General features: G+C 35.2%; 1 protein-coding gene across 3 annotated transcripts in view; it reads left to right on the top strand.

Moving 5' to 3' along the window:
- Positions 1-13,075: 13,075 nt before the first annotated feature.
- Positions 13,076-23,442, top strand: part of GRID2 (glutamate ionotropic receptor delta type subunit 2) — a 1,445,111-nt gene continuing 1,434,744 nt past the window's right edge. For all 3 annotated transcript variants that reach the window (XM_077762310.1, XM_077762308.1, XM_077762309.1), the window contains exon 1: positions 13,076-13,163. In XM_077762310.1, coding sequence (XP_077618436.1) covers positions 13,076-13,163 — 88 coding nt within the window. The remainder of the gene's footprint in view (positions 13,164-23,442) is intronic.

Raw genomic sequence — 23,442 nt, forward strand, 5'->3', positions numbered from 1 at the left:
TCAGCCATTATAGTGTCATACAGATCAGGCTCATTGCCCTAAAAATCACCTGGTTACATTTTTTCATCTGTTCCTTGCATCATAGCCCTAGCAACAACTGATACTTTGTTGTTTCCATAGTTTCCTCTTTTCTAGAATGTCATACAGTATGTAGCCTTCTCAGATTGGCTTCTTTCACTTAGTAATACACATTTAAGTTTCTTCCATGACTTGATAGCTCTTTTTATTTTTTTAAGTAGTGAATAATATTCCAGTGCCTAGATGTACCATAGTTAATCCAGTCACCTACTAAAGGACATCCTAGGAAATGTTCCCTCCTCTTCTATATCCTGGAAGATTTGTTAGGGTTTGGTCTTTTTTCTTAAACCTCTGGTATAATTCATCATCTGTTCCTGGGGTTTTCGTCATGGGATGGTTGAATTACTCAACTTTTGTAACAGGTATAAACTATGGAGATTACCTGATACTTGAGTAAGATTTTGAAAAGCTTTACTCTGTTACTTTTAAGGAACTTGTCCATTGCATGTATTTTCAAATTGAATTTATTGACATGAATCTTAAAAAAATAATATTCCTTTTGTTTTCTTTAAATATCTATTGGATCTTTAGTAATTCCCCCCTTAGATTCTGCACATTTATAATGTGGGCCTTTTTTTTTTCTTTATCAGCATGTCTAGATGATTATCAATTTTACTGATTTTTGTTCAAAGAAGCAGCTTTTATTTTCATTGATTTTCTCTATTTTTTCTTTTTAAATTTCTTTGATTTCAATCTTTTTTTATGATTCCCTTCCTTCTGCTTGCTATGGTTTAATCTGTTCTTCTTTTCCTACTATCTTAAAATAAATGCTTAGATTATTTATTTAATGCTAATCTCATGTTTTTAATGCTCTAGTCTTCCTCGTTTAGCTGTGCACTGCAAATTTTGATATATTGTCTCTTTATTTTTATTCAATTAAAATATTTTATAATCTCTCTGTCTTCTTTAGTTCATAAGTTGTTTAGAAGTTTTTTGTTTAATTTTCAAATATATTAAAATTTCCAAATATGATTCTTTTATTAATTTCTACTATAATTTGTATAATTTTAATATGATGAAGTTTGCTTTATGACCTAGAAAATTTTCTGTCTTGGATCTTCCCTGAGCACTTGAAAATAATGTGTATTTTGCAATTATTGAGTGGAATGTTCTATAAATGTCAGTTAAGTCAATTTGGCTGAGGGTGATGTTCAGGTCTATGTTCTTACTGATTTCTCTCTACTGCTTCTACTGATTAAGGGGAGACTTGTGTTGAATTCTACAATTATAATTGTGGATTTCTCTGATTCTTTTTTTAGTTGTATCATTTTTTTAAAATGTATTTTGAAGTCCTATTGTCATATTTGTACAAATTTACATTTGCTGTGTTTTCATAAAGGATCGATCTTTTGCTATCATGAATATTACTTTTCACTGGCTTATGGTCCTTGTAATGAAGTCTATGTTTTCTGATATTAATATAACAGCTTCAGCTTTCTTTTGATTAATGCTTGCATGTTGTATCTTTTTCTATCCTTCTTTTAACCTATATCTATTAACATATTCAAAGTGTGTTTTTTACAGATAGCAGCATTTCTTTGTTCAATCTAACAATTTAAACCTTTTGTTCAGGAATTTGTGTTTAATTTAGTCATTATGTTTTATTAATTTTTATTTTTCCATAATTTAATCATTATATTTTATAAGTTATGTTTAATTATTGATGTGATTGAATTTTAGATTTACTAATTTTTTTCTTTGTCTTTTCAGTTCATTGGTTTTTCTTCTCCTAGTTTTCTGCCTTTTGATACCTTAATTATTTTTTATTATTATGTTTTATCTCCAATTTTGGCTTATTAGTCACATCTCTTATTTTTTATCATTATTTTTTTAATGTTTATTTAATTTTGAAAGAGAGGAGAGAGAGAGAGAGAGTGAGTGAGTTTGGGGAAGTGCAGAAAGAGAGGCAAACACAGAATCCAAAGCAGGCTCCAGTCTCTGAGGTGTCAGCACAGAGCCTGATGAGGGGCTTGAACTCACAAACCATGAAATTATGACCTGAGCAGAAGTCAGTTGCTTAACTGATTCAGTACAGGCATCCCAGCTGTATCTCTGTTAAATGGAATTATGGAGAGCTTTTTGCTTTATAACATTACATTTAACTTGTCACAACATTCCTTAAACAATATCGTACATTATGCTTTCATTTCCACCCTTCTTTTTAAAAATTTTTTTACGTTTATTCATTTTTGAGAGACAGAGAATGAGAAAGAGACAGAGTGCTAGTGGGGGAGGGGCAGAGAGAGAGGGAGACACAGGACCCAAAGCAGGCTCTAGGCTCTGAGCTGCCAGCACAGAGCCCGATGCAGGGCTCAGACCCACGAACTGTGAGATCATGACCTGAGTAGAAGTCAGAAGCTTAACCGACTGAGCCACTCAGGTGCTCCTCATTTGTACCCCTCTATCTTTTGTGCTACTTTTCTCATACATTTTACAGTAACTTGCTATCATTTTTACTTTAAACATTCAATTGTCATTAAAGAGATTACAAAAAAGAAAAAATGTATCATTTTTATTTATTCTATTTTACTATATCTAGTGCTTTTTATTTCTTTCTATAAATCTATATTTCTTTTTGTATCACACATCTTCATTCTAAACCTTTACAATTTCTTGTAATAGAGGTCTTATGACAATAAATTGTACTAGCTTTTGTTTGTCTGAAATTTCTTTATTTCGTCTTCATTTTTGAAAGGTATTTTGCTGGGCTTAATGTTTTAATCTCTTAATTCTTTTTTTTTTAAGTTCTGTACATTGTCTTCTAGCTTGCATAGTTTTAATGGGAAATATGCCTTAATTCTTTATTCCTCTGTACACAATGTTTCCTTTTTTTGTTCTGGTTGCTTTCAATACTGGATCTTTATTTTTGTTTTTCAGGAGTTTATGATGTGTTTAGGTACTTTTTATTTGTTTGTGTTTTTCACTTTTTTAAATATTCTGCTTGGAATTCTCTGAGATTCTTTGATCTTTGATTCATTGTCTTTCATTATATTTGAAAATTTATCCTTTTTGGTCTTTTCTAGTACTGTTCCTTCCCCTTTCTTTTATTTTCTGCTATAAATCAAAGTACACACATTAAACCATTTGATATTGTCTGACAGCTCCTGGATACTCTCTCAGTTGTTTTCTTTTTGTTTTTTCCTCTTTGTTTCCTTTAGAATAGTTTGTATTAACCTACTTTTAAGTTCACAAATTTCTTCCTCAGATATGTTAAGACCATCATAGTAGTTCTTCATCTTAGGTATCATAGGTTTTGTGGGGATGGAGATGATTTTATTTAACTCATTTAAAAAGTTTCCATCTATATTTTGAAATTCCTCATCTGTTCTATGTGTGTTTCTCACCTTTACCACTATATCCTTAACACATTAAATCAAAATTATAATACTTTATATTTATAAAGCCTCTAACTGATAGTTTCAACATTTGAGCAATTGCTCAGTCTGCTTTTGTTGATTGTTTTATCTCTGGAAAATGGTGTTTTTTTTTTTTTTTCTTGCTAGTTTGTCTTCTACTTTGTGAATGAATATTGAACATTGTCAGTTGAAGAACAGTAAAGGCTGAGGTGAAGAGTATTTATAGCTAGAAATGAATAAACCTTTTCTGTTTGAATGGTAGTAAGTGAGTAATTAATTTGGGTTTGGGTTTTGTTGATATTGTTGTCCTTAGAATTCCTTTAGTGGTGGACTGTCTGCACTATGTGATTAGGGTGAGCTTGTGGTGTTAGAAGTTTTTCTCAGTTTTTCTGTCTTATTCACAGCATTTGCAATCTCCTGCACACCTGTCAAATAGTGGGTCTCTCTCCACACTCTTTTCTCTCTAATGGTGGTAGCCCTCAACTGCTTATTACTTATTAGTAGGCTTATGGTAGGGGTAGGAAGTGAGTATTCGTTTCTTCTGATGTAAAATTGGTCTTAGGCAATACCTATGTGCATGGGCATCAGAAAGGGGACATTGTTATTATTCTTGACCTTCTTATCCCAATGATAGCCATATTCAGACTTATAGTTGGAGGTTCTTAAATGGGAGAGATACTTTATGCTCCTACTTATTCCCAGCAATAGGACATCTCTGCTTTGTATAGGCACGGGATTTTGACCTATAAAGGTTTTTTTTGTCCCTCTCACAGAGGCAGACAATCTTGATTCATCACTCTCCCAAAAGAAGTGAGTGATCTTTTCTTGGTTTCTGTGTCAAGAAGGAGAGTTTACTAACACTACCCCAGAAGCTGATGAATTTTGCTTCTATATAAGTATTGAATCTTTGCCTGGTTCCTAGTTACAGCAGACTTTTTTGTAACTTAAAGCAGCTTAAAGCTTTTTTTCTTCCTAATGAGAAACGTCTAGAAGAGTGGGTCACATTTTGAGAGTGTTTGACTTCCACCATGCCTGTAGCAGTTACAAGGTATATGTGGGTGTCCTGCTCTGCCCTCGTTCTTTCCCATGAGCACCCTGTGCAGATTAATAGGAAAGAGCTTGAGTGAGTGTAAATGCCCCTTGTGTCTGCTACACTGAGTTATTCTAAACTCTTATGCTATACCACATTCAACCTCTAGGAGTTCCTTAACATTTTTGCCAATTTCTTCTTACTTGCTACTGTGGCAGCCAATTCTTCCTTTATGAAAGTGAAGGAGTTTTGTGTCCTGTCTCACATTAGAGGTGCTTGCCACTCCTTGGAACTTAGTTTACTTTATTGTCTCACTACTTCAGCTCTCTAATGAGTGATGGAAAGTTATATTTTTATAGAAAATACAGTATTCTCTTATTGCTGGGATGAGAGTAATGTTCTTCTTTAGCTTTCTACATCCTAAGCCGAAATGGAAATCTACAAAGCATTTAAAATGAAAACATGTTTACTGCTCAGTGATATATTTTCCTTCATCATAGAAGTTCAAAAGAGATATAGAAAATTCCTATTACAGCAGAAAACATAATTTCTCCCCAGATATGACATACCAACCTACCGATTTGCAATCAGGCTAGTATAAACATCTTCAAATAGAAGAGGAAAAAAAGCAAAAAATATCAAAAAGATTATTTGAAAAATAGAAAATGGATTGCAACAGTGTAACAAATATTGCTCTTTCTGTATATAAAAAGGGAAATTGATTGTTATATAAATTTGGGATACTTTGGGTAGAATGCAGATTAATAATTTGTTTCTTAGATAATTTCTTTTTTAATACATTTTTAATATGTTAATGCATGCTATATAGCTCTCTTACAGATGGAAAGTCTATCTAGCATTTTGTAATCTAATGTGGCCACTAAATCTGCTTTTTTTTTTCTTAACGGAACAAAACAAAGTACTCCACAGAGTGCAATGAGAGAACTGCTGGTTTAGATATTTCTAAGACAGCATAGGAATTTTAAAAGTTTTTAATATGGTCTCATTTTTACAATTTTGAGGTTGTTGTGTCTGGTATTTTTCGGTTCAACTCTATCTTGATGAATATTTTTAAATGTGATAAAGCAGCAAAGTGTAAAAAAAGGTAGGGAACAAAGTGTTTACAGTGTGATTAATTTTACATTAGCCAACTTTAGATAAGTTCTATGAGATCTAATATAAGCTTTAGTTTCTTCCNCTATCTTGCAAATAAGTCAAGTTAAATTTGGGCAGAGATTCATATTTGGGCTTCTGTTTCTGAGAATATTTGTATTGTTGTTTTCCAAAGGACTCTTTCAAAAAACATCTTCCATCTTTTCTACATCAGATAACTCCTATCTGTATTGTAAGCAATGAGACTGACAATGGGTGAAATAATGTTATGAACAAACCACTTTGATACCTTAATAATAACCCATTTATTTTGGACTGAGTCAAGATGTTATTGTCTTATACTACATGAATAATATTCAACAATATTTAATTTTTTTCATTTTATCCTTTCATTCACACACTAGTTAATTCATTTATTCATAATTATTTAAACTTAGGTTTACCACTAATTTGCAAGACCAATGAGGAGTAAGGAATTTATTATATTTGTAACTATCTTGATCAATTAATGAAATTAAATGTTTATAGAGTTTTATTTTATTTATTTAGAGAACTCTAAAGCCAATGTGTATGTGTGTGTGTGTGTGTGTGTGTACATGATTGAAGATTAACCAAACTTTTGTTTCTCCTTTTAATATTTCCCCATGATATCTGCTGCTACAAAAAAAATTTTTTAAATAGTTTATTGTCAAATGCTTAGTTTATTTTGCAGCATATTGGGTACATGTGCACACACGCACATGCACATACACACAGACACACACACACATTTTGCATCTTTGTTACTTATGTTCCTAGAGAAATATGTTTCAAAAGAAACAGTTAATTTCAGAATTAAATGGCTAACTATGGTAAGATAACAAAATCTTATTTTTTAAAGGTCAAATAATAATTGATATTCACTGTAGTTTGAGTCATGCATTTCTTTGTGCTTTTGACCTATTTGCTAGACATTTGCCTGAACTGATATGCCACACCAGAATGATCAATCATAATTTAGTGGATAATTTCTATATTCCATGGCCAAAGCAATTCCTTAATTGAAGATATATAAAATATTCATTTTTCATTAGGAAAAGAAAATAGTTAAATTAACCTGATTTTTGAAACTTTAATATTTACATCCAAAATTTGAGATACATAATAATATCACTCTGTTCTAATTATTCATTAACATTGGATTGAGTGGCATCTTACCAAAGATTGTTCTATTGGTATTTAACTCCTAAATAACTGATGAAATCAGAGAAAGTGCAAACAAAGCAGATATAAAAATATAATAATAGATATTTGTTATTCCTATGTGTAAGTTTTAGAAGAAATAAAAATTTTGAAAATCAAGTCATCTAAAAAATTATGTAAAATATCAAGTTTGTAGTCATTTGACTAATATGGGTTAATAATATTCTGGTAAACTGTTAAGTCTTGAAACATTCAAAGAGCAAGCTGATTAAATCTACATCAAGCATGGCTGCCATCTTGTGGGGACAGGATATAATGTAGTGAGGGGCCAATCTCAAAATAAAGTGCCCCTGTTGGTTTATAAGTCTTCATTTGACCTCTGTCCACCACTTGTTTGATTTTTACTAATATTCTACTTAAAATTCCATATTGACATCCAGACAGAAGAGATAAGAAGTCTGAACTAAAAGAGGTGTCCTGATATATATCACTGATCTTTGTTCCTAAAAATTCATAGTGAAATAGGTGAGTGGGATTAAAGAGTACATTTATCACGATGAGCACTCAGTAATGTATAGAATTGTTGAATCACTATATTGTACACCTGAAACTAATATAGCATTGTATGTTAACTATACTGGAATTAAAATAAAAAACTTAATTAAAAAGTTCAATATCATGGGTAACTTATGGATCATGGAAAAGCTTTGAAATTCAAAGTTTTGACTTGATGTTAATAATAGGTAAGTTTGGTAAAGTTCTAATATTAACAAAAACCTTATCAATCAATCTAGTTGCAAAATTGTTGGAATGTATATCTAATTGAGTAAGAAGAAAACATGACATTGTTCTGACAGGGCACCCTTAGAGATTTTGGGAAAGTATTGAAATGGAGGAATGTATTAAGAGTTTAATGTAGAAGAAAAGAAGGAAGGGAGAGGTGGGAGAGAAAGGAAAGTACTATCACCTGTTGTCAAAGATAAGATTTGCGCTAACTAGTGTCACAACACAGTTTGACAGAGTAGAAAGTGGTGGGTCACTGCAAAGTTTTCCCTCCCCCGAAAGGACATGGTATACCAATGTGAATACATTACACATAAATGTGTGATTTAATGGTTTTCTTGAAGCATATTTAAAAGTCAAAAGATGTGTTTTCTAAGTTCAAGTCTTTCAACAAATGTCACAACTTCTGTGACTCAATTTTCCATTCTCTTCCAGAAAACCAGGCATTGAATAAGAGAGGCCCTAAAGTCCCATTGAGTTCTGAACTTCTTTGATATGCTTAGTACAAAACTTGCCTTTTCAGCCCTTCAAACAAAAAGAATTTGGTTTTTTCTACTACAAATGAACATCTTAATTATAGATTTACAGCCATAATTTGTTATTGCCTGTATATGCAGGTGGTCAGGCACTGTCCTCTCATAGTTTTCCTTTCATATTCATATTATTTAAAGTTGTAATATACTTAGAATCATTTGTGTGACTAATTATTTTTAATACTAACACAACTGATACAATTGTAGCACATTAGAAAAAAATGATCAAAATGTATTACATTCTATTTTTTTCTCTGACCTTCTTTTCAAAGTTAACTTTTCTCTCTAATTTTCAAGAAGGCTGTCCCATAAATTTATATATATATATTTTTTAAAAAAATATTTTTATTTATTTCTAGGAGAGAGAGAGAGAGAGAGAGACAGCGTGAGCAGGGGAGGGTCAGAGAGAGAGAGGGAAACGCAGACTCTGAAACAGGCTCCAGGCTCTGAGCTGGCAATCAGCGCAGAGCCCGACGCGGGGCTTGAACCCACGAACCGCGAGATCATGACCTAAGCGAAAGTCGGACCCTTAACCGACTAAGCCACCCAGGCGCCCCAATAAATTTATATTTTTATACCAAAACAAATCTCTTGAGTATTGAATATTGTTGAAGTTCTTTAAAATTGACTAAGGTAAGTTGCCTTACTGCCATTGTAACATTGAGTGAGCAGCTGATTTTTAAAGTTTAGACATTGGTATTCTTAGTATATGTTTAAGGTGAAAATCAAAGAATAAATATTCCAAGGATTTCCATTATATTGTCTTCTTCATACATATACATTGTAAATGATTAAAAGAGCCTGCATATCCCCTCCCAAAATGTAAATTAATATTTCTCCCCAAATCTCAAATCTGTTCTTCCACAAAAATAATCACCATTCTTTACATCATAAAGCTGCTCAGATTATTTACCAGTTCTTGAAATTATAGTTGTCTCCCCTTATTCACAGGGGATGTATTCGAAAACCCACTCTGGATACCAAATGCATGGCTAGTACCGAACCTTATATATACTAGTTTTATTGCTACTGTATACCTACAACAAAGCTTAGTACATAAATTAGGCACAGAGGCAGATTAACAGCAACAATAATAAAATAGAACAACTATGACGATATATTGTAATAGACAGTATATGAATGTGGTCCCTCCCTCTCAAAATATCTATAATAACATGTTCTAATGCTTTTCCTAATGATGACATAATATGATAAAATGTCTATGTGATGAGAGGAGATGACATGAATGATACAAACACTGTGATGTAGCATTAGGCTGTTATTGATCTTCTGATGATACAAAAGGATGCTCTTCTGCTTCCAGATCATGGTTGACTGTGCGTAACTGAGACTGTGGAAAGTGAAACGGTGGATAAGGGGAGATTACTGTATTGGAGTTCATAATGCCTAAATTGAATTGTGTCCACATAGGAAGAATAAATATGTGATTCATGATTCCCTTACATTTTTCTTCCAGAATTCATTATTGGTGAAAACTTTAGTGAATGGAAGTGGTTTCTTTCAAATACACTAGAATGTCATAGTCTTCAATTTCCATCCAAGCCATTTTTATATGATAATGCTTGAATTAAAGCTAAATAGACTTAATCAGCCTAATAGATAGCCTTCATAAAAAAGCCAAAATGAAAGTACAACCCTTGAATTTACTTTCCCCCTCTGGAATATAAAATCTAACTTATACAATATGGAACTTTGAATCCAGCTAATTAAACTAATTTTGTATATATTTAACTATATCACAAAATTAAACTAATTTTGTATATATTTAAGTATATCACAATAACATCTTTATGATGTAAAGAATGGTGATTATTTTTGTGGAAGAACAATAAAATAGTAGGAAATATGGTTAACACATAATTAAAAATGTGTTTAAACTCATATTTCATACAAAAACTACTTTAGAACTCATTGGGTATAGAAATTATATAAATAGTCAAAGAATTGATTGATATTCTTAAGTTTAAAATAGATAAGCCACTGTTAGGCTTTAACTTTGCGTTAACTTTGTTACTTTTGGAAAGCTACATCTCATGGTACTTTATCTCTTCTGACTGTCAGGAATGGGCATTTTAACGACTTTATGATTTTGTGATGTGCCACTCAGACTCTGAAATGTTTGAGTACTGTAATAGTAGTTCTGAGGTATGGCTACACATTAGCGTCCTATTTGGAGGATTTAAAACATATTGGTCAGGCCTCAAACCCCAGGGATTTTGATTAAATTAGCCTGAATTGACCTTTTTGAAAAGCTTTCCAGGTTATTCCAAAGTAAAGTTGCCTTTAAGAACCAATAAATGGGAGGATTTGGGAATAATGAAAATGTTTGGCTCATAATGCCCTAGAATGGATTTCCAAGATAGAAGATAAGATGAATTGACTGTGTTTAGCTGTCTCCAGGAATGACATTTATTAAACCAGGACTGAGTCAGCTAATGTTTTGAAGTTCCTCCTAGTTCTTTGATTCTAAGACACTATAGTGTTCTTTCCATGTTAATGGTTATTTCACATTGTTTTTCTTCATAGAGCACACAGTGACTCATCAATTTTTTAAACACCCTTGAGAATAGTATAATAGAAGCAAGCTATGGAGAGGTATGTCTATTTTTTCAAAAACAGAATATGATCTGTGAAATCACAACAGAACCTTTAAAAAGGAAAATGATATCAATAACATTAAAACAATCAATGTTGAGAACATGTGTACTAATAGGAAAAATAAAGATGAAGGAATGATCAAAATTGAGACAAATTAATCAGTGATGGCTTCTTCGACGCACTGATTTATGCCAGATTCAGAAGGAAGTGATGACATCCAAGTCAACAAAGGGGCTCTCTGTAAAATGCTGCAGTGAACAAAACATGAATAAACTATGATCCTCACTCTCAGGTCATTGATGTAATGCCCTGAGTAATTCAGACGTAGTCCCATCTAACTCATATAAAGGTAGAGTATGCTATGAGAAAACACAAGAAGGGATGGATTTATTCCAAAATAAAAGACTGGACATGACTTCATGGGCAAAATTTGAACTAAGCCTTGAAATGGCAGAGGAGAGTGGTTGGGAAGATGAATAGATATCTTCCAACAAAATTACTGCCCAAAGTAACAATATGGCAGTACGTTTCCTGGAATGTTCAGGGAAAAAGTACGAAAGATGAATGCAAGAAGGCATTTTGCCCAGGTGAGAACGTACAATTGTGTTTAGAGAAATACTAGCCCAATTCACCAGGCTGGTAGTCTCATGTAAGAAGAAAAGACGTTTGGGGTGCCTGGGTGGCTCAGTATCTCTCTCTGCTCTTTGCCCTTCCCCCAGTCATGCTCTCCATTTCTCTCTCAAAAATAAATTAAAAAAAAAAAAAGAAAAGAGGTTCGCCAAATATGTAGGTAGGCTCTGAAAGATTAAGGAGTTTGACATCCGCACATTTCCGACGGATTGTAATTAAAACGGAAATAATATCAGGCCTCTTAATATCTGTCCTCAAGTAGTTATTTGTTTGCATTAACAAACCTTCAGTCTAAAGTGAGGTGTGATTGGATATGATAATCATTCAAGAAAGCAACTCACAGTTGTCATGATTTTATTTCAAGGAATAAGCATGCAGAAAATTCTTTCATTCTGGGACTGGGAGGTGTCATTCAGTACTTTTTCAGCTCTTTTCATGGAGAAGCAACCAACTTCCTCATTCTGAATTTATATACATAGGTCCGTTGTCAGAGCTACTCAATGTAATATTTGGATCAAATTTTCACTGAAGCATGTATTTAAATTATTATATTTTTTATTTCGAGTTCTTTATTCTTTCTCTGTTCTGATTGCTTAAAAATACTCAGGAGAGAGAGAGGGGGAAAATCACTGTATAAAAAGTAATTAGCACGTCCTCTCCTTTTTATAACTTTATAATTGAAATCTCATTAAAGGCTTTCTAGGTCTCCTTTTCCCTTAGTGACCAGGTGTCCCTAATTTGTTCTTATCCAATGTGGCTAATTCCAGGCAAAGACTAGAAAAAGTCTGATACCTGTTGGAGAATAGCAATAGCAAGGTTAAATAAGTGGGGTGGCTTTTTCAGGTTGTCTTTAACCTCGTAAAAAAAAAAACAAACCCAAAAAACAAAAGGGCTTCAACGTTTTTCCTCCTCGAGTCCTGCCTTTTTCTCAGTCCCAGTTGAAGATTCCAAGGGAAATGAGAGCACTATTTTGTTTCTCCCTTGTATTGCAGATAGGGGGAGGAGGTGGTTATTAGAGAGAAGCTCTTCCTCTCTCGGTTCCCCCTCTCTCCGCCTGACAGCACCGCTCTCTCGCGGGCTCGCTCGTTCTCCTAGGTGATCCATTTCTAGGCAACGTGGGGCTAGTGCTGAAGCTGCCAGGCTCGCTCCTTAGTCGCTTTCTGCATCCCGCCGGGCGAACCGCTCCAAAAGCATCCTGCAGCCTGCAGGCTCCCCTCCGCCGGCCCGGCCCCGCTGCTCGCGCCCGGCGCAACTCCCCCGCCACCGCGCCCGAGCGAACCGGCTCCCCGGGCCCGCCTCGCCGAGCTCTGCTCCCCGCCTCGCGCAGAAAAGGAATTTTCTCTGCATTACTATCTGCATTACCTTGAAGTTCACTTTTACTACCCCTCTTGGAGAGGGCTTTTTCCCCCCTTCCCTGCTGGAATCTGGCTGCTCCGCTTGGAATCTCCTAATTTTTCCTTTCCACTTATATTTTATTTTGGCAGCAAACACANAACAACTCTGGCGATGCCAAAATTCCCCTCCAAGTGACACGGCTCTGCGAAGGAGGTTTCCTCAGGCTGGGCTCTTCTCTTATTCGCTCTGCCTTCATCAGCGACGATTAAAGGCTTTGCTCTGGCATAGGAATTTAGAGGAAAAAAAAAAAAGAAAAAGCTGCGCTAAACTCTGTCGTGACCTCAAACTCGTCGGACTGGTTTAAAAAAACAGATCGAAAGAAAATCCATCCTGAAAGAGATTCAGCATAGGAGGAGATGGAAGTTTTCCCCTTGCTCTTGGTTTTGTCCGTCTGGTGGTCTCGAACCTGGGACTCGGCGAATGCGGATTCAATCATTCACATCGGTAAGAAAGGGCAGGTGTTGCCTGTGGGTACTTTTTCACGTTTGGGTTGGCAAACGTTTCGCCTTGCCTCCCCCTGTCCGCCCTTAAGCGTGGCTCGCTGGCGCTGGCTTCGGTTTCTTGCGCCTTCCCGCTAACCTTCCCGCACACTTGTTCGGTTTTCTGGCAGGATGTGGACGTTCGACCCCAGACTCGGGCCGTTGTTGCACGGTGAATCGTGGAAGTGTTGTGCTGGGTGCGTGGGGGTCTCGAGTTTGCCTCAGTTGTGCGTGTGTGTCGGCAAGTGCGGGGGGTGGGTTCTAAGTGTGCGGAGAAAGGAAGTTTAATCGACTCTACCTTCCATATTCCTTCCCGGATGTGCATTTGCTCCGCTAAAAAAAAAAAATTATCTTTGGGGGGGAAAGAAGAGGTGTCACCTGTGAGGCGAAAACTGGGGTGAGGGTGGGGGCAGCTCCCTCCGGATCGCACAGGTGGTTTTGCAACGTGAGCGGGCTGCGGTAGCCGCAGCGTTGTGCGAAGGGGACGGGGTGCCGGCTGCGCCCCCAGCCTCCTCTGGGCTTTGCGGTCCACGCGCAGAGTCGCCGCGACGCGGGCGGGAGGGGCTGGCGGCGGTGTAGCCGAGGAGCGNCGCGGCTTCAGGCTCCAACTCTTCTCACTTGCTAATCCGTGAGAGCCGAGTGGAGACGGGCTCCTGCAGCCTTTTCTGCGAGAATGCGACGATTTCCTTTTCGGAAATCCGCGTCCGCGGGCCAGCAAGGTTCACTGACTGGGATGGAGAGACACCCCTCTTGGGGAAATTTTCTGGGCACGGGACTTTTATCTGTCCACAGGGCTTTATGTGCTTCAAATCGAAGCGACAGATGGGTCTCAGCATCTCCTCTTTTCGCCCTCCTGCTTCCCTCCCCTGCTCAACACACACACACACACGCACGCACGCACACACGAGTCCTGGAAGGGGAGCCTGCTTCAGGTGGCTGTTGTGCCTGCCCAAGCGAAGGGCTTCTGTCTGATGTATGCCTCCACAGCAGCCAGCCCCTCAGCTCCGGGGGACTCCCTCTTTTGGTCTCAGAGGCTGTCTTTGTAAACATGTCTGCCATTCTCTGTCATATATATCAATAGAACCATATATGTCTCTGTGCAAGGGGTAATGAGGTCAGGATTCACAATACCTCGCACTTACGCGTTAAGTAAATTAAGCACTAGATAGCTTGGTTGCTAGATCCCGTTTTGCCTGGGGGCTGACAGGACCTGTGGGTTCAGAACTTTTCAGGGAGAAATTATGGTCTCGTTGATGGGTTCAGTCATGTTCTGATAGAATTCAGAAATGATCTGTGCTCCTCTTAAAGAAATGACATACATTTGTGTCCAACTGTAAATGATTGGAGCAGGATGCAAATATACACTACCATGGTACCTTTACATTCATTTTGTGATTAGAGGTTCATGCCTTATGCTCCTCACTGCTCAGGAGAGAAGTCTTGTGGATAAATGCTTATTTTATTGCTTATTCTGTGGTCTACAGGATAAATATATTTGCAAACACCTACAGCCCTTGCTGTCTTTTACCAGATGAATATTATTTTGCAATAGTGTGATCATTTGTTTCTAAATAGAACACAACTGTTGTATTTTTTTCCTTCGCATTCTGTTGTCTGTCAGTGTGACATGGGTTACTTATTTATAACCTGACCAAAAAAAAAAAAAAAAAGTTAACTGTGTATAGATTACAGATTTCCTTAGAAAGCTGGGTGTATGCATGAACTGTGTATATCTTACTAAAAGGAGTACTTATCAGACAATTTGACTTGAATGAAATTAGTGCATTAGGCAAGAGGATTAGCTTCTTTTATAGGCTGTCTAATATTGCCATGAAGCTAGGAAATTGATAATTGTTTCAAATATCTTTTATAGTATACTGATAAATGTTATTTCCCAAATTAAAAAAAAATGACCAAGAATAATTTGTGTGCATATTAGAGGTTAAAAGCCTCTCCCTCTTCAACCCCCATCCCAGCCAAAGTATAAAAAATTCAAAACTGAATTCCCCTATTAAAGTTTTAAGCCATCAGTTAATATTCACTGGCTCAGTTTACCTGGTTGATTGGAAAAGAGAATTAATTATCTTTAGGAGGTGATTGCCTTCATTTAAATGTTTAATGGGAGAAATATTCTTATGGCTAATCATTATTGTAGGATTAAAAGGGATGAAAGTGATGAAACTGAAGGGAAGGTGAATATTTCAACTCTTGAGTTATAAGGAGATATGCAGAAATGAGAGGTTTTCCTAGCCTCGTGTGGTGTGTTCAGGTAGAAAGCAGCTGCAATATAATAGTTCAGGCAAGCTGGAAAGATTAAAAAAACAGAAAAAGAAAAAAAAGACACTGTTCTAATAGGATCTTTACATATTGAATCTTTCTGCTAGTGAACAGAATTCTGTGTATGAAAACTCTTCATTCTTTCTTTCTGTGTTTTTATTTCATGCAGGTAGTTTTTTAAAGTTGAGTACATATTTTAAACTCTAATATGTTTTAATAAGCTCATGAGATCACTACAATGACGAAATATATCATAATGTTTAAACTCCAGTGATTGAAGTGGCAGTGTGTTTATTTCAGTCAAAAATGCACTAATATCATACATGATTACTTTGGGTTTCTGTTAAAGTACATTTTAAAGATAATTTGATAATTATATATGTTTCTGTAAACTACATTAACACACAGTGTTTAGAAATGAATTACCTCAATTGTGATATTCTTTGCCCCCCCCAAAAGAAAGGTCTTTTGACATATAAAAACTGCAGTTTTGAATTATGCTTTTGCTTTGAGCCTGTGCATTGATTGAGTAATTTCATCAGACCCACATTACTTGATTGCTTAGAAGTTTCCTAATGATCTGCATGCTGTAGGAAGAACCAAAAAATCGTGAGTGGAATGGCAATGATACTGTGTTTTATGAGGCTATTCAAAAGTCGCTCTGATTTATGTAGCTAGAAAGCTCGAAAGTCTTTGAGATTAGCCACGCTGACTGCTATTTTCTTCATACATCAGTCGCTCCACACTCTTTACTCCCTAAACACAACAGGAGTGTAGAGCACTGCTTTAATTAAGCAGGGATTAGGTGGCATTTCCAGTCAACTGCACAGTTTGTGTTTTGCTTCAAATCTAATATGGAGGATCTCATGTTTTAACAGTTTAATGTATGCTCATTTCTTTATCTGGTTCCTGGGTTCACAGAACTGATTGGACTGAGCTATCCTAAGTTATGTATCTCTACAGGGTTGCACTCAAATGGTTAGTGTACTTCATCATATATTACAAAAATCACTCACAGGTTTTTGTTGTTATTAGTCACAGTAAAATACCTTATGCCAACAGGGAATAGAAACAAACCATTATTTATGTTTTTCTTATAAGTGAATGATACTTTATCCTCTGATATCATAATCATTAACTTCGATATATTTGAGAAGCCTAAGACAATTCACAATGTATTTTCATCACAAGAAAATTCAAATTAAAGTATAAAACTGGTGGGTGAATAAAATGTCACCACATTAAAAACAATAATAGGTGGCAGATTTAAAGCAATTGTTTTCATGATTTCTGCACTGAGGACTATTATATCAAATATACAGTGTACCAAAATGTTTCTTTTTCAAATCTTTACATAATTTGCATTGGATATAATAACCCCCAGGAGTCACCAAGGACTCTTTGCACTATATATCTCAAAAATTTAAATTGTCCCTTTATGATTTACAGTAATTGTTTGCTCCCTAAGTTATGGATAACATATAATGTAAACTTATAGAACGTAGGAACAAGTAATTTCTGAATTTAAAATAAGGGTATTTCTTGCTGTTGTTCCTTTCTGTGTCATTAATACAGTTATTTGAAGCATAATTCAGATGTACATTAAGTTAGACAATGTTATTAATCAACAGTATCAACTGTGACATGACTAATAAGCCATTACACTAAGGACCTTTGCTTTCTACTCCAAGTGAAGAGTACACCCAGTAAATATCTCCTATAAATTTTAATTCAAATATGAATAAAAATCAAGGTGATTAACTTTTGACTTATTAAATAGTAGAAACCAGTTGAGACTGTTAGGAGTAATGGAAGATGCATTATATTTAATTCTAATTTCTGAGGTTAAGTTTATCATATTGTAATTTTATCTCAAAGGGTACTGTAATTTTAAAGCCAGACTTTCTAATCTAGAAGCTTTTTTTCCCCCTTCCTTCAGTTGTATATGTTATTTTACTATTAAAAATTAAAGTATTTGGCATACTTTTATGCTTTGGATCTTCATGCTATTTCAGATTATAGGCAGCATATTGGTGAGTAGCAATACTTAGTTTTACTGCAAGTACAATGTTTATTAGAAAATACATTTATGGCCTATAAAGATAGCTTTGCCATTAGGTGTCACTGCATTCTGAGCTGTTCCTCTGTAGTCTTACTTGAAAATCACATGAAATATATATTTTTTTAATTTTCAGGAAAAAAAGGCCATTCAAAGATGTTTATGACGCTATGGAATACAGGCGGTTTTTTATTTCAAACCAGAATAGGAAATATTATCCCTGTCTCTTATTCGTGTAAGAATTTAGTTCCAGGACATATCAGCACCCTCTGTTCTCAAGATAAGTTAGATTGCTTGACCTAATGATGTAAATTTTTCACAAATTAAAAATACAACAGAAATATATTCTTTAACTACTATGTATTCTCTATGCAAAAATCTAAGACACCAAAGGGATACAGTAATGTTTATTACCACTGGTATAAACAGGTTAGTGAATGGAGTTTGTTAAGTAATTTCTCAACTGTGGTAGTTCTGCTTATTCATGGATCTTTTGGGGTCCCAAACTAATTGATATTTGTAACATGAAACACAAATACACAGAGCTATGAAAAAAAACACACATGGATGGCAAACAAATATAGATATATTGTTAAAAAACCATGTCATCCATTGTGTTTTGTGCATGATCATATATGTTTTCAGGTAATTTTGGCCTGGTAAGAATTATGTTTTATATAGTGTGTCAGTCTCCTCCACACACATAATATTACCACTGTTACCAATCTAATTGAATTTTTGTAGTAATTTATATTTTTATAATCAGTGTCTATGTTAGTAATTTTTCTGTTTTTCTTTTTTAGTTTTTTTTTTAAGAAGCAAAATATTCCTTAGAGCATACCCCATTACAAGACCAATGGAGAATGACACTTAGGTCAACTTTAACCGTATAAATTAGTTTTAGTATTGGCAAAATCACATAGAGAATGCAGTACTAGGTTAAATGAATGAACAATTAGTTATATTATTTGCCTTGTGCAAATATTAATAAACTAGTTGGAATAGTATATTATTAGGAACTTAAAGTCAGGTGATCAGATGAATATCAAAAAATAAGGGAAATGCTAAAGTAATTCTGGAGTTGACTATTAAGTGGACATCTGTGGACTCAGTTCATTTAAATTGGTGAATTTTAGCCTTTGAGTATGGATACAAATTTCAGATGAATATGAAATACATGGGGAGGGGGATGTTAAGACATACTAAAAAAAGTTCTGGATTAAAATTTCAAGGGCTTGGGACTCAGTACCAATTTTATTAATTGCTAACTGAGCAAAATTGGAAAATTACTTTCTTTAGCCTTCATTTTTATCAATGCTAAAACAAGATTTAGACTAATTTTCATGTAAGCTCTAAAATTATGTGAAATAAAATGACAGATTCATATATTTGAGGAACTGGGAGAGGAGATACAGTCAACTGTGGTTCACATAGCTATCCTAAATAGCTAGGTTCAGAGTGAATTTAAAAGAAGAAAATACAAGGGAAAGTAAATGGAGCATAAAATCTTAACCATTCAAATTAAGGACCCCTAAAATGATTCTTTTGGTCTGAACAAGAATTAGGCATAATATATTTGTTCATCAGATATTCTAGATGACTCCAATGTCAGATTGAGAGAGCTGGATTTGTTAGTTTTGTTTTAGAGTTTGTTTTTGTTTTGTCTAGTGTTGGTATTAAGGTGTTCCATTCAGTGCTACCCATAGCACAACACAATGCTAGTGCTTCATAGAGCTGACTGGAGGAATGAGTAAGTCTTATGTTCAAACCAGCTTTAGACTACAATAGCCTTTATAATTTACCGACTCAAAGCACACCAGGAATATTAGCATATGTTTGGTATCACTAAAAAATATAGAGTATAAAAGAAATAGCAAATGTTTCTTCAGTGTTCTTCATAATTTTGGATTTCTGCTCCAGGTGTTCTGTCTTTAACCTATTGTTACACACCACATGGTTATTGGTGTGAAGCTGAGAGGCTGGGTTCATCCACTGAAAGCTTCTTTGAGTGAATAGAGGGAAGCCCAGAGGCAAGCACAAGAAGCTTAGTGTCAAAAGGAGTGCCTGTGTGTGTTAAAAAATTTTAGATCACTGTGTTGTCAAGTTCCTTTCTAACAAATATTTTCACTCGTAACAGAAGATTGAATACTTATCTATATTAATGTAACACTTTTTATACCTTTTTCTTTACCCCCAAGTAATTCAAGTACTATTTTAAAAACAAATTATTTTATTGGCCTAAGTACTGGATATTTCCTAAGTAACCTTAAATAAGGCATTTCCATAAGTGTCAGCATCATTATCATTCTAGAAGTTAGAACTCCTAAAAGTACGTGGTAAGGTAGACATTACGACCAGCATGTATGTATACTAATTGGGAGAATGTTCTTTCAGTCAGCAAACATTTATTCCAAACTTCCTCCCTAAGAAGTGTTGTTTTTAGGCTCTGGAATTAAAATACTGAGTAAGTAAGCTGTGTCTTTGTATTTAAGGAATTTAGATTCTCATGGGGGAGACAAAAACCAGATAAACTAGAAACTATAAATTAGAATGTCAAGTAATGGTAAATGGTAAATAGGGTCGGTGCTATTTTGAATATGGTAGTCTGGTAAGGTCCTCTGTAAGGAGGTGATCATTGGAGCCCAGACTTGACTCAAAGAAAGGAAGTCGGCCATATGGATATCTGATGAAAAATGATTTCAGGCAGAGGTCAGAGTAAAGGCAGGGGCCATGAATCAAGATAGTAAGGAATCTGCCTAATTTGTTTAAGGAACATTTAAAAGTCAATGTGGTACAAGTATGGAGTTTATTAACGAGCAAAGCAGGAAGTGGAAGGAATAGGTCTGAGAGGCAACAATCCTGTGGGGATGTTCTAGGTTATAATAAGATATTTAGATCTTCCAGGTATCTAGGGAGCCTACTGGAGGATTGGGATAAAACACGTGATAGGAAATGGTTTATATCTTAGTAAGATAATCTTTGCTGGGTAGACTGGTTGGAGTACCTGTATGAAAATTAGTTTGGTGATAATGAATTGGACCAACTTGGTAGCTGAAGTAGGTGAATAGTTGTCATAATATGGATATATTTTGAAAATAGAAGAAATAGGATTTTCTGATGGATTGATTGCTTAGCTGAGAGAAATCCAGAGGGAATAAAGAGGCTTCCACGGTATTTTACTTGAAATGGTGGGTGACATGTGTTACTAAGAACATGGTAACTGAAGTTGGGTACATGGGACAATAACTAAGTTTTTGATAGAAGTCAAAATTTGCATTTATTAAATTTGATATTCCTATTAGACATCAAATTTCAGAATTTAATGAAGTTAGCATTTGTTTACATGAGTTTGAAGTTTAGTGGGGAGTTAGGGATTTGAGCTGTACATTTGGAATTCATCATTTTAGACATGGTCTTTAGAGCTGTGGGAGGGGGTAGCTCTCTTAAGGAATAATTGTATAGAGAGAACTCCAAGACTGTGCTGTGGGACGTTCCAAAATGTAGAGGTCAGGGAGAGGAAGAGGATCCAGTAAAAGATAAGTGGCCTGTAAGTTGGAAAGAAAAAGTAGAACTGTGTGGTGTTTTGGAAGCTAAGTGGTGAAAATATTTGAAGCAGGAAATGAGAAACCCTGTCAAATTCTGTGGATGAAAATTGAGACTTGACTACTGGGTTTGGAATTGTTGAGGAAAAATGTGCCTTTGACAAGAGTGCCTTCATTGGACTGGAAGTGACAAGATACTGATTGGGGAGGATTTGAAGATTTAATGGGGCTGGAGGAACTCTCAGTTTTTCTGTAAGGAAGAACAAGGGAGCTGTGGGAGTGGCAATATGAGGTAAAAGTTGGGCTTTGTCTTTAAATACAGTGAGAGTTGGGATAGGTATGGTGATTTTTTAAAGTTTCCATTGTAAGAAGATTCTCAGTTACAGGACTTACAATAGAATGTTTTTCTTTATTTAAACCTATCTGATGCTTGAGTTTGGATTTCAAATGTTTGAATAGAACTNGTGGAATTAGAGAAAGAATCTTAGATGTCCTCTCTGAAACAGACTCTAGTAGTTGTTCTATGTCTTTGCTTCATTTAGTTTACCAGATTAGCACTAAAAATTAGATACATTTTTTTTACCTGAAATTATGAGTGAATTATACCTTCAGCAGCATTGGTATACCAATACAAAGAGGATCAACATCTAGTCTGTTAGTAATGTATTAATTTTAAGAACATACAATATTCCTATATGATAAACGATATTAAAACACCATGAAACNCATGATAAATGATATTAAAACACCATGAAACCTCTTTAACAATAAACACATTTGAATTGATTATAGGTTTCCTCTAAGTAAATTATACTATACATTTGATTTACTTAAAAAATCATTTTGGGGGCACCTGGGGGGCTCAGTTGGTTAAGCTCCCTGCTTCGGCTCAGGTCACAATCTCATGGTTTGTGAGTTCAAGCCCCGTGGCCTGCTCTGTGCTGACATCTCAGAACCTGGAGCCTGCTTAAGATTCTGTGTCTCACTCTCTCTCTGCCCCTCCCTTGCTCACACTCTGTCTTCCTCTCTGAAAAATGGATAAACATAAACAAAATGAAAAAACATCATTTTGGAACAGTTTCAAAATAGTTACTTCGTAAGTCAATTGCATATCATTGCCCCCATAGAAATTAAATGGATGAAAGAGATTCATATGATATTAATTTTCAGTGACACATTTAAGTATTTCCTTTTATGGAACATTCACTACTTTTTGTACTATACTATAGCTAACAGATCTTTAGGTGAAAATGAGGAGAGGAAATGTACTAAATTTTCTAACTTCAGAATTCAACCTTCTGAACATTAACCTTAATCCTCTCATTGGTCGTCTGTTAATATACATGTAAGTTATGTATATTTCACTGATTTGCAGCTAAAAATAAGAATATTTGTATTAAAATAAGAATGCCAGTAGCAGGTGAATTATATTTTTCTGTATTCTTTGTCATTTCCAGTGCTAACTCCTTTATAAAAACATTTTTCTTATGAAGACAACATAATATGAATGTTGCACGTTGTTTCTGCTTGACTGTGTCTATTAATTGATATATAAATATGGAATATGTGAACAGCGAGGAGATAGAAGTCCTGTGGTTTGGATACAGCAATGACTGATTAAAAAAGGCAAGCTGTGTATGGTTGGAGCTAAGGAACATAATTAATGAAATATATAACATCAAAAGTTACTTTAAACTTGCTAGTTCATAACTTCCTGGAGTGGTGCAATATAATCATTTGAAGGAATTGTTTAGCAGATTTAAGTACACATTTAAGTTGTAATGGCCACCTAAAATTGATGAAGGTGCTTAGTATACTTAACCTTGATATCATTAAAATGGCATGTCCCACCAGCAGCACATTTTAGATTAGCTTAACTTAAAAACCAAAGGCCAGGTTATATCTTTGGGGCTAAACTGGGACAAGAGAGTCATTCCCAGTGTTCTGTTGCATGTAAATTAAATTGAATTAAAATCTAGAAGACTGATTCTTTTTTCTGATAACCTCTACAATCTGACAACAAAGAAAATTGTGGGTAGTGTACTGATAATTATAATCCTGCTCTTCAGTGCCCCATTTCTTCTTCCTGGCTTCCATGAATTGCCGTGACAGAAAACTAGTTAGGGGATTTGTTTTTTAAAAATGCCAGCAGGGCACCTTGGGTGGCTCAGCCGGTTAAGCATCTGACTTCGGCTCAGTCATGATCTCACGGTTCGTGGGTTCGAGCCCCGCATCGGGCTCTGTGCTGACAGCTAGCCAGAGCCTGGAGCCTGCTTCGGATTCTGTGTCTCCCTCTCTCTCTCTGACCCTCCCCTGCTTATGCTGTCTCTATCTCTCTCAAAAAAAAAAAAAAAAAAAAAAAAAAC

This window comes from Crocuta crocuta, unplaced genomic scaffold (genome assembly GCF_008692635.1).
Source record: "Crocuta crocuta isolate KB4526 unplaced genomic scaffold, BGI_CrCroc_1.0 scaffold83, whole genome shotgun sequence".
NCBI classification, from domain to species: Eukaryota; Metazoa; Chordata; class Mammalia; order Carnivora; family Hyaenidae; genus Crocuta; species Crocuta crocuta.